The sequence below is a fragment of the Heptranchias perlo genome, chromosome 24 (assembly GCF_035084215.1).
Source record: "Heptranchias perlo isolate sHepPer1 chromosome 24, sHepPer1.hap1, whole genome shotgun sequence".
NCBI lineage: Eukaryota > Metazoa > Chordata > Chondrichthyes > Hexanchiformes > Hexanchidae > Heptranchias > Heptranchias perlo.
Genome location: NC_090348.1, coordinates 29,445,991 through 29,458,714, shown reverse-complemented (window position 1 = coordinate 29,458,714; position 12,724 = coordinate 29,445,991). Strand labels below are relative to the sequence as shown.

At 44.5% G+C, this 12,724-nt stretch overlaps 1 protein-coding gene across 1 annotated transcript in view; it reads left to right on the top strand.

The window, feature by feature from the left end:
- The window catches only part of ccdc146 (coiled-coil domain containing 146), a 124,468-nt gene that overhangs the window by 74,652 nt on the left and 37,092 nt on the right, over positions 1–12,724 (top strand). The window contains exons 10-13 of the mRNA XM_068005371.1: positions 5,151–5,243; positions 8,454–8,624; positions 10,737–10,825; positions 11,562–11,726. Of these exons, the coding sequence (XP_067861472.1) occupies positions 5,151–5,243; positions 8,454–8,624; positions 10,737–10,825; positions 11,562–11,726 (518 nt within the window). The remainder of the gene's footprint in view (positions 1–5,150; positions 5,244–8,453; positions 8,625–10,736; positions 10,826–11,561; positions 11,727–12,724) is intronic.

Below are 12,724 nucleotides of genomic sequence, written 5' to 3'. Positions count from 1 at the left end.
TATATATATATATATTTCCAGATTTTTAAAAACTAAATTCAAATTCTCAAACTGCCATTATGAGAATTGAACTCACATTCTCTGGATTATTAGTCCTGTAACATAATCACTACACTACTATAATACACATCAAAAACCTAAAACCTGCTGCCTCTTTCTTTCTTGTACCTCACTACACAGAGACAGTATAAGCATTCCTGCTGTAAATTATAGGCCTGCTGCTGTCATTTAGATAGCATCCATATCTCATTGGACATTTTTTAAATTGCTGGATCCTCATTTTCATATTTAGAAAAACAGTTTGGAAAAACTGAAAATTCAGTATGTAAGTCTCACCTTCAGATTATATCACCTGCAACTTGAACACTGGTAATCTTTTGCCTAGGTGTAAAAGTCATGCTATGACTTTTCCAGTGTACAATCAGTGCACTAATTGACAAAATCATCAAAAGATCAAGCAAGATTTCTAAAAAATGTTACTACATGGAAAGAAATGAAGCCAGGATTTTATCATGGGCATGTAGCATATCTGGACTTCACAAAATACAGTGTGAAAAAGAAACCCATTTACTTAAATGTAATTCGAGACCCAATAGAGCGACTGGTGTCATACTATTATGTACTATTAGTGTGTTATTAAGAAAGTTTGTTTTCTACTGACATATGAACATAGCCACAGCATAACCCAATTTAGCAACAGAATGTTTAAAAGAGCAAAATTAAATAATTAAAACCTGGAAAGCCAGAAATATTTTGAGACATTGCTGATCTGTGGAAAGAGAACTCTTCTTTCAAAAATTAGTTAGCCGTTTCCAAGCTTACCCAACCAATCCCCAGTTACTTCGGTACTCAACTGAGTGCAGATCTATTGGCCCCGATTTTCGAATCCAAGTGCAGGTGCGTTGGGGGCTCCAAAAATAGAGGAAATCCCAAGCGGGTTTGGAAGCCGGCTCCAACCCGCCAACTTCCGGGTTCCCCACTGACACGTCTGTGTGTGCGTGCACCTCACGAATGTGTAAGTACTACCGGCAATTAAAGCCGGCGGGATGACAGTTAAGACAGTTAGTTAGATAGTTGAAGTATTTGAACTAGTTAATTTCATGGTCATTGAGGCAGGGGAGCAATTTTTATTCATCCTCAGCATGTTTCCCGTGCTGTGAGAAACACTCCATGTTGCAAGAGACGTTTCAGCCAGCAGCCAGTTGGACATTCAAATGCTTGTTTGACAGATGGGGATAAAAGGTGAGTTATTGCAGCAGGGCACTCAGTTCTTTCAGACAATCATTTGGCTGGGAGATCTTTGTGTTTTCACTGGGTATTCTTAGTTTCCACTCAGAATTATTCGGTTCACACATATTTACCAACTTTTCGGACCCCCTCAAACTGACACCATCAGGATGGGTGGGGGGGCGCCATGGCTGCATTCACCAGTATATCCGAGGACGAGCAACATTGCCAGCCTCGACTGGCACGGCATGCACTTCCGCCACTTGAAGCCACAACACAGTGCTGCGCCACAGGCACCTGTACAAGAGCACAGAGGCAACAGAGGGAGCGATGTCGCAGGAGGCACTACCCTCGCCACAGGGTCTACAGACCAAGGCTCAGCTTCCTGGACCTCTCTGAGGACCAGTGCATACGGAGGCTGAGAGTGAGTCTCCAGGTGGTCGCAGACATCTGCAGCCTCCTTCGTGCCAAGCTGCTCCCGGCTTGGCTGAGCAGCATCTTATTACCCGCCGCTGTTAAAGTCACCACTGCCCTCAACTTCTTCGTCTCCGGATCATTCCAGGATGCCACCAGTGACATCGCCAGGGTCTCTCAATTGTCTGCATACAAATGCATAAGGCAGGTCAGCGACAGCTTGTTTCGCAAATCCTCGCAGTACGTCAACTTCCCCATGGACGACCTCAGCCAGACGGAGAGGGCAGTGGGATTCTAAGCTGTGGCTGGCTTCCCACGGGTGCAGGGTGCAATCATTTGCACCCATATAGCAAGACGAGCACCTCCACATGAGCCAGGACTGTTCATCACTCCATCAACACTCAGCCCATTTATGACCACCGCAAAAGATTCCTTCACGTGTGCGCCAGATTCCCTGGCAGCTGCCACGATTCCTTCATTCTGAAGGAATCCAACATCCCGCCCCTCTTCCATGCACCGAACACCCTTAAGGGCTGGCTCCTCGGGGACAAGGGATACCCCCTGCACACGTGGCTCATGACACCTCTGAGAAACCCCATCACCGAGCAAGTGTTGATATAACAACAGCCATATCGCCACCAGGTCTACAATTAAGCATGCTATAATGCTGCTCAAAATGCGATTTAGGTGCCTCGATCGTTCTGGGGGGGCGCTTTAATACGCAACAGACACAGTGGGATGCATTATAGTAGTGTGTTGTGTCCTGCACAACATGGCACAACAGAGAGGGGTGCCGCTTGAGGAGGCCCCATCCACATCTGCCATCCACATTGAGGAGGAGGAGGAGGAGGTGGAGACGTAGGAAGAGGAGGAGGAACCCATGGGCAGAGCATCGGCTCACCTGGCTGCTTGTGAGGCCCAGGGAGTCATTGATATGTGAACGGTTCTCCTAACATCATAATGTGAGAAGAGTCCAGTCCTCAAACCACCTGGAAAGACCAGCGCCAACACCAGCCCCCCCACCCCTCCCTGCACAAAAGAACTGCACAAAACAACTACACATACACCCACTGTAAAGTGACCACTGGGTGGCATCAAGTGTCGCTGTTCACGGTGAAGCTCATGAAAGGGCGCTATCACAAAAGCCAGTCAAGAATGGACACGACGTGGCAGTAGTGGTGAAATGATAACATTTAATGTGACTTTAACAAAAACCAAATATAAATGAAAAATATGACCATCTGTCAGACACCCCTGTGCATACCCTTCATGCTCACAAACCCTGAGCCTTCCTCTTCCTACTGCTTCTACGTGGTGCATCCCCTGTGGCTGCAGCAGAGGTAGTGGCAGGTTGCTCATGTTCATGCCCTGACTGCTTAGATGCTTTTGGCCTAGGCCCCCTGAGCTTTGGAGCCCGTAAGGGCCCCTCCAAAGACTGCTCCACCTGCACATGTGCAGGGCCAGACTCGGCCACCTGGAGAGGAGGCAGCATTGCGGGTTACAGAGGGGGGCAACGGGTAAGACAAGGGAGCGCTTTGAGTGGCGTCCCCACTTTCACTATCATACATCTCCTGGACCAGGCCCTCATCACTCCTACCACCCTGCTGGAGAACAGTTTGGAGCACATGTATGATGTCTTGGAAGCCTAGTTGTAAAGTATCTGTCTGCCTGTTTAAGGTGACAAAATGTTGTTCACCCTGAGTCCGAACGACTGTTGTTAGGGCCTGAATGGACTCATTTGTGAGCCGTGCTTGAAGCTCAACAGAGGCTAGCCTTCTCTCCATCGCAGACATTCCTGCACTTACCTGCGACACTATCTCAGACAGTTGCTCACATCCCTGTGACAGTATCTCAGAGATTCCCTCCCGTACCTGTGCCACGTTCCACTCATGCAGGAGTTGGACTCCTCCATCCTCTGCACTATTGTGGAGAGTGCGCGTGGCACCTGTTCCAGTACCTCGCAAATGTGCTGCTGTCCCTCGATCATTCTCCTTTTAAAGGATGGCCCCCGGGATTCAGCATCTGCGTCCAGATGAGCAGAGCCTGGAGAGGATTGCGCCCACTGATGCGGACTCTCCACAGCTGCCCCTGCCACCAGTGCCTGCTCGTGCTCACTTGTGTGTGGTGACTCACCCAAACCAACTAACTGACTACAAGGACCCACCGAGGTGTGAGTATGTGTGCTGGTGGATGGTTCGCTATGATGTGTCGGTGCACCCTCAGATGCCGGCAGGTCCTCTGAGGAATCGTCCTCTGCCGTCACTGCGGTCGTTAAAAGGCCTGTAAGAGAACAGAAGGCAATGTTAAGCATCATCACAGATGTATCATGTTGCGATGAGCATACCGAGGTGTTGAACGTGGCAAGCATTGCTAAGATCAATTTATGTTGTGTGATGAATGTTAAAGTTGCGTCACCAGACGTTTGTGGGGTGCCAGGCTTGGCGTCCCCGACGGAAAGGCACTTGAGGGTGCGGCTGATCTCCAGCGCCTCATGCTCCACATGTGTGAGGACCACTACTTGTCGTGGCCCGCCTCCAGTCCTTGCCCTCTCGCTTGCATTTTGTGCTCTCTTCTCCAAGAAGGGGAGAAAGTACAGACATATGAGTGAGTGATGGTGAAGTGGCCAACATTGCTTTGCTTTGGGTGAGGCTGACCGTGAAAGAGGTGCATCAGTATGAGACAGAGCCATCACATTGGATGAGGATTGGGGTGAATGGTAGTGGTGGGATGACTAATGGGGAGGTGAGGAAGTGCAGGTAAGTTGAGGATGAGCCTTAAGTGGGTGTGATGTGATGTCTTGACAGTGTAGAATGAGTTGGGGGGGTGGGGGGCGGTGGGCGGTGGGCGGTGATGTGGAACACGGAATGTAGGAGAATCAGTAAGTGTACTCACTTTTGCTGACCTAGTTAGGTCATTGAAGCGCTTCCTGTGCTGGACCCAGGTCCGGGATATATGTTGCTGTTGCTGGTGACCTCCTCTGCCACCTCAAGCCAGGCCTTCTTGGTGGCAGAGGCAGGGCACTTCCTCCTGTCCGCGGAGTAGAAGACTCCCCTCTTCCTCTTCACCCCATCCAGTAGCTGCTGCAGTGAGGCATCGCTAAATCTCGGAGCAAGCTTGCCCCTGTGCTGCTCCATATTGTGTGTTTCCTGGTATTTGCTGCAGCAAACGCCTTTGGAGCTATGGCCCTTTGAATAGAGCCACTCTAGCTGACAGCCTGTCATGCGAGTGCGCAGTCCGCCCACTGCGCAGCTTTCAGACGGCAAACCCGGAAGCTGCGTTAAGGGCCACCAATTAACTTGCGATCGCGTGGGAAACAGTAGGATTTTGTTAGTCGGGTTACCCACGCGCCCATTGACCACCCCCACCCCAACTGCTGCTAAGCCGCCGCTTAAAAATTGAGCCCATTGTGTTTATATTCTAAACAATAACGTCATTTCACGCAATTTATAATTGAACGTGTTTTGTATGCACTTTAATTTTTTTCAGTTTTTCATTTTCTTTTACTGCAGATAGAATCTTTCCCTAGTAGTGGGGCATTGTTGGAAAGGAGGAATGAACTGGAAAATGACGTTAAAGGTCTCAAAAGAAAACTAGCAGACCAGGTAAGCTGTAATTTTTAAAATTTGTTTTTGGGATGTGAGTGCGCAAACAAGTCCGCATTTATTGCCAATCCCTAGTTGCCCTGAGAAGGTGGTGGTGAACTTTTATCTTGAAACCTTGCAGTCTTCGTGGTGATGATACCTCCACAATGGTGGTAGGTAGGAAATTCCAGAATTTTGACCCAGTAATGAGGAAGGAATGAGGGTGAATTTCCACAAGGATGCTTCCGATCATCTGCCATAACTTCAGCAGAAAAATTACAGAAACATCGGATCTTGCTGCTGTTGTCCTTGATGGTAGAGGTCATGGGGCTGGGAGGTGCTGTTGAAGCAAACTTAGTGAGTTGCCATAGTGCATGCTGTAGGTAGTACATACTGCAGCCACTGTACTGGTGGTGGAGGGAGTGGATATTGAGTCCATTTACAGGGGTGCCGATCAACAGAACTGCTCTCTCTTGGTGTTAAGCTTCTTGAGTGTTGTTGGACTGCACCCATCCAGGTGAGTGATGAGCATTCCATCACACTCTTTACCTGATCCTTTTAGATGGTAGAAATGTTTTGAGGGGTCAGGAGGTGAGCTATTCATCGCAGAATACATTGTCGCTGTCCTCCTCTCATAGCTATGGTGTTGGTAGGGCTGGTCGTTGATGATCCATTGGTTGTTGTGGACTCAGCATTGGCGGTGCCATTGAAGGTGAAGAGGAGGTGGTGGTATTTTCAGTGGGTCAGTTCATTCTACTAATCCGGTGGTTATGTACAAATTTAATATTTCTGGAAACATCATACACAATGGTAGCCAAACTTTACTTTCTTTTTCTCACCAATTTTCTCTGTTCCCTTCCTCTCCTGAAGTAATTGACTCCTTACTGAGGTACAGTTCCACTACCTTCAGTGCCCCTCCACTAACTTCATCTTACTGGCCAATTATCATGTGTGACTCTCACCTGCTGAGTACACAGAATCACTTCCAAATGGGATGACTAGATAGCAGTCAGGTGTGGGAACCTTTTTTGTTTATTTCCCCCTTCCTAACCAAGGGACATTAACACAGCTTTACTGCTGTATCAGCTGCGATCAGCTCAGCACAGACTTGCGATTGAACATGTGACTTTCCTGATCTGTATGGCTCAAACTTCCAAGGAATAACACAAAAATAAATTTCAGTTGCACTAGTTCTACTAATTGGATATAATCATTACAAAATTATAGTAAATTGTTATATTATTCTTGTATAGGTTTTTTTGTTGCCACTCAAATATTCATAGGTTTAATTCCCCACACTTTTATTCTCTTTCTTTTTCTCAATTGGATTCTGTAAAGGATATTTGAAAATCCAGGATTTGAAGGGTTCCTAGAAAGTGACTAATACTTATATTTTTCATGTATCTTTGTTGTTACAGCGGGTGAGCCAGCATAAATCCATTCAATGCATACTTCTTTTAGATTCTGTTCTCATAAAGTATGGAACTCTTTAACTGAGAAATTGTGACTTTTCATCAAGTTTCATTTACAGTGTTTAAATGTTCAATGTTGAATTAAACCAGCAGGTAAGTCCAGATAGCAACAATAACAAGTTGCACTTATCTAGCGCCTTTAACGTATTAAAATGTCCCAAGGCGTTTACAGGAGTGTAATCAGACAAAAAAATTGACACCGTGCCAAATAAGGAGACATTAGGACAGGTGACGTGGTAGGTTTCAAGGAGTATCTTAAAGGAAGAGAGAGAGGTGGCGAGGCGGAGAGGTTTAGGGAGAAAATTCCAGAGTTTAAGCCTAGATGGTTGAAAGCATGGCCGCCAATGGTGGGGCGAAGGAAGCCGGGGATGCACAAGAGGCTGGAATTGGAGGAACGGAGAGTTGTTGGAGGGCTGGAGAAGGTTACAGAGATAGGGAGGGGCAAGACCATGGAGGGATTTCAACATGAGGATGAGAATTAAAATTGAGGCTTTCTGGCACTGGGAGCCAATGAAGGTTAGCGAGCACAAGGGTGATGGATGAACGAGACTTGGTGCGAGTAAGGATACGGATAGAAGAGGTTTGGATAAGCTCCAGTTTATGGAAGATGGAAGATGGGAAGCCGGCCAGGAGAACATTGGAATAGTCGAGTCTGGAGGTAACAAAAGCATGGGTGAGTGTTTCAGCAGCAGATGAGCTGAGGCAGTGGCAGAGATGGGCGATATTACGCAGGTGGAAGTAGGCGGTCTTGGTGATGGAGAGGATATGAAGTTGGAAGCTCAGCTCAGGATTAAACAGGACACCGAGGTTGCAAGCAGTCTGGTTCAGCCTAAGACACCAGCCAGGTAGGGGGATGGAATCAGTAGCTAGGGAACCGAGTTTGTGGTGGGGGCCGAAGACAATGGCTTCGGTCTTCCCAATGTTTAATTCAAGGAAACTTTGCTCATCCTGTACTAGATGTCAGAGAAGCAACTTGACAACACTGAGGTAGTGGAGGGGTTGAGAGAGGGGGTGGAGAGGTAGAGCTGGGTGTCGTCAGCGTACATGTGGAACCTGACATTGTGTATTCAGATAATGTTGCCGAGGGACAGCATGTAGATGAGAAGTAGGTGGGGCCAAGGAGAGAGCTTTGGGGGACTCCAGAGGTAACGGTGCAGGAGTGGGAAGAAAAGCCACTGCAGGAGATTCTCTGGCTACGACTGGATAATAAGAATGGAACCAGGCAAGGGCACTTCAAATCAATTGGACAACAGAGGAGAGGTGTTGGAGGAGGAAGGTGTGGTCAAATGTGTCAAAGGCTGCAGACAGGTAGGAAGGAAAGTACATTACAGTCACAGTCACATAGAATGTCATTTTTGATTTTGAATAGGGCCACTTTAGTACTGTGGCAGGGATGGAAACCTGATTGGAGAGGTTCAAACATGGAGTTGAGGGAAAGATGGGCATGGATTTGGAAGATGACAATACGTTCAAGGACTTTGGAGAGGAAAGGGAGATTGGAGATGGGGCGGTTATAGTATAACTATAACTTACTTCAGCTAATTACAAAACAGACCGATAAACTAAGACGAACTATAGTACTTCCTATTCTGCATTTTTGTTTACAAATTAGTTTCCATTGTTAACATCTAAAATGATTGATAATGAGATGAATGCCTCACAAAAAGATATCTGCAGCAAAGGGTTCTAACTATTGTAAAAATCATCTTTTGTTTTCTGAAATGTGACTGTTAAAATACCAATTTTCTTTTATGTGCAGATTGCGATGACGGAGCTAGAGGTTCATTTGTTACGTAAATGTATGCTTCAAGAAGATAATCTCAATGCAGAACAAAGACGTGCCCGTGAAGAGGTTGTAAATCTAACCCGTCTTGCCCAGATCAGGTCTGATGAGAGAGATCAAAAAGCAAGGGATCTTATGAATATTCAGGTGCCTCTGAATTGTTAATTTCTCATTCTCATTTTATAAATGATATTTAAAAGTGTTGGGAATATGTGTATCACAGCAGTATTTCTTTGTTTTATCTTAATATAAATTAGCCTGCAATACACATACATATACATAATATACAAAAAAAAATGGTGTATGTTCCTTTTGAGCAGTTTCACTGGCCAGTAGTGATTACATAACCTTTTCGATTAAGCATATTCTAGCAATGTCTTGGGCCAAAGGTCATAACATGACCTTTCATGTCTTGATGACTTTTTTAAAGCAATCTCATTGGTCAGTTGTGATCACGTGTCCACTGTTTCCCAGAGATTTTCCAACATCTTATCAGTTGTAGGCAATCACATGATTAACGATTGCTCCGTGTTTCATTGATGAATGCTGGTAACGAAAATTTTTGAGGCAGGCAAACATGGAAAAAAACCATCAGGGGACAAATTCTACAGCGAGGGCTAAACTCTACAGTAGTTTCTGTAACCTTGGAATGTTAGGGCCCCTAATCTGTATCGTTGTCTGTTTTATAGAATTATAAGGATCGATTTTAATCCCGCCCTCCTGGCAGAAACTGGGTGGCGGGCAGTTAAAATCGCCATGGGGACTAACTCATGGAAGCACCACTGTCTTCCCCCAGATTCCCATTTTAACCTGCTCTTCTGAGCAGGTGAGAGGGACACCTGCTGGAAGCCAGTAGGGTCTTTCTTTAAATGTGAAGATCAGGCTCCGACTGTCATTTTAACTGGAGGCACGTGTCGGTAGAGTAGCCGAGGTTAGAAGAGACCCAAAAAGGTAAGTGGTTTTCCTTTTTTTTTACTTTCCTTGTGGGCCCAGGAGGAGCAGGAGCTAACAAGAAAAGTTTAGGTCTCCCCCGCCCCGGACTTCCCTCCCTCCCTCCCAACTGCTTTTCTGAGTGCTGGGGACCATTCCTTTGGTCTCGGGCAGCAGCATCCTGAGGAAGTATCTGAGCTGTGGTCTTAGAGGTACAGTTCAGGTTAAAAACAGCTCCATCTTAGCAGCTAAAAATCACAACCATGCTCCAGATCCGACTACCAATGAATTACCATATGATTATCATAGGAGATCAGATAGCAGGGAAAGAAAGGGAGAACTTAGAGAGAGAAAGAAGTGTACAGAGTAGGAAACATACTGAAAAAGAGAAAGAAAAGGACAAAGAAATAGATATAGGGCGACACACAGCAATATAGGGTAAGAAATGTACAGAGTGGGAAAAGTTTAGAAAGAGAAGAGATAGACGAAAGAAAAAATATGTAGAGATATAAACAAGCAGAAAGATGCAGAGTTAACGAAGAGAAAATACGTGGGAAGTACACAGAGAAAGAAGCCCCAATTTTAACTAGGGGCAAGGTGTGAGCCTGGGGCCAGCCAACATGAAGCCATTTTAACTCCTGGGCCTCATTTAAATATACCAGGCCTAACTCCCACCCGAACCTGACATCAATGAGGTCAAGACGGCAGGTGGAGTCAGGCAAGCATGGCAGGAGGCCGCTGTCGAGAACCCATGGGAACGGTCTCTGGCAGTCAGGTAAGTGGTGGGAGGGGGTAGGAAGTCCGGGCCCTAAGTTTCCTTGTGGGGCCCGGAGAAGCTCTCTTGTTCCTCCTGGTCCACAAGAAAACCTTTTTATTAAAAAATGACTTAACTTTTCGACCCTCTTCTGGACAAGCTGATCCGAGCAAGGCCGGCACCAGGTGCCGACCTCACGACACAAAGTTAAAATAGCATTGTGGTCCGATTGACATCATCATTGAGGCCCTCTCCTGCCAGTGGCGAGGGCCTCACGCTTCCCGCCTCACAAAACTCAGTAGTTAAAATACCGGCTGGCCTGAATGCAGCGACAAACCGGAGGGCTGGATGCTGACACTATTTTAATCCCCCCGCACACCATATTCTCAGCCGGCCCAGAGGGTTACAATCAGCCCTAGAAAAAGAGACAGGATGGGAAACAACAAAAAGACAGAGAAATGCAAACAGAAAGAATTATAGCTTGGGAAACAAACAAATTACAGGAAGGAACGTTTTTTTAAAAATGCTGTTTGTTCACAAGATCAATGTGTTATTTTATATTATTTTTAAAATAGCAAAAGCGTGATCGAACTATAGAAGAGCTGAAAGGAGAGAAACTGGGCTTACAGGATTCTAAGAAGAAAAATAGTGCCATGCTGATTAGGTAAGAATATTCTTTTTTTTGATGAGTCATTTTCAATTAACCAGAATTCATACTTTAGCTAAGTTTGTAACCTATCTATGATATATGTACCTGTAGCTTTTAACATATCTCAAATATATAGCTTACAGTCACTTCCATGTTTTTATATTAGATCTATTAAAATAAAGATGTGTGTTCCAGTCCTGTCGCAGACATACCTGCAATTATCACTAGGGATGGAGTACTGAACTATCTAAAAAAAAAATGAGAAATATTATGAAATATCTTTTCATATGTATCAATAATATATAATTGGCCCTGATTACTGAAAAATAAACCAAGTAATGTCAGAACTGACAATCACAATTGTGAAATATGAAATTTGGCTCGAGTGCTTGATAATATATTGAATGGTGGAGCCTGAGCTTACATTTAGAAAAACTCCTAGGTGTCAGTAGTCCAATTTCCATCTGCATTCTTATAGAAATAATAATATTTATTGCAGCACTAATTCGACATGCTAGAAAAAGTAATATTTAAACACAATGGTAATGACCAAAGTGCACACCAATATATGTTGGATGAATATAGTATCATGTAGACTGTCACTGCCATATTTAGCCAATTATTCCTAAAGTCAATTGGGAAACAGATCAAGGGTGCAAATAACTTTCCGCATGTATTTTCTATAAAGAAAATTATGGTTGTCATATGTTTCAGCCAAAGGAAAATGTTAATGTTCTGCTTTGTGTTGTAGCATAAAAAATTTTGTTAAAGTGTATCAGATCATCAAAAATGAGAGAAACAAGTACGTTAATCTCATACAAAGTACAGCACAGATATCTGCGGAAATGCGGGAAAAGATCAAGATTTTACAGAATGAAATGGAAATTCTCAGGACCACTACACTGCTCAAAGACAGGTAAATTCAAAATATAGATGCTAAACAAAAGGAAACTTTATTGTGTGAACAAAGTACACAACTGTGTTTTAGGAACATAAGAACAGGAGTAGGCCATTCAGCCCTCGAGCCTGTTCTGCCATTCAGTTAGATCATCGCTGATCTGTATCTTAACGCCTTGGTTCTGTAACCCTTAATACTCTTGCCTAACAAACATCTATCAATCGCAGTTTTGAAATTTTCAATTGACCTAGCCTCAACAGAATAGAAATAAGAATATATTGTCATTTAACAGACAACAGCTAATGTGCGTTAATGTCAATAATTAGTGATCTTTACCTCTAAAACCTTTTAAAGGCTGCAGTAGAACTGTATTTCCTTCCCACCCATCAGCCTATTCTGCATACCAAATGAGAGTCCTGGGAGGAAATCGCAGTGGATTAGCGGTGAATTCACATGAGTGGGTGGTATTCCCCACTCTGCCACTAACTGGCCAACGGGGGTGAAATTCAGGCTTATATGCCAATTGTATTAAAGTTCCCATACCCTCTCCAGTTTTATGCCCACACTGTATATTGAAAATCTACTTCAACATGCCTGTACTCCAGGATCATATTTCATATGATCATATCTACCCCAGAAGTTTCAATTTTTAAAAAATTTGGACAAGTAAACTTAAATGTAAGACAACTCTCATCTCTTCAAGGAAAGATTGAGAGGCTTCTTCATTTTTTACATGTAAAATTTTGACAGAATAAGTTAGCTTTTGTGGTACAATTCCAACTCTACAGTCCCTTTTTTGAGCTTTTTCTAAAGTGGACACAAATGCCATCTTGCTAGTTTGAGAAAAGATGCAATGATTTTACCCTCAACAATGCTGCTAACACTGCTGACACATACCTTAGTCATGGCAATGCTAAGCTGTACACCCAGTGCCAGTGCAAAAAATAATTACCCAGATGATATTTCTTTTTGTGTGCCAAAACAAAATTTCATAAGCATCAGGAACTGAGTTGATT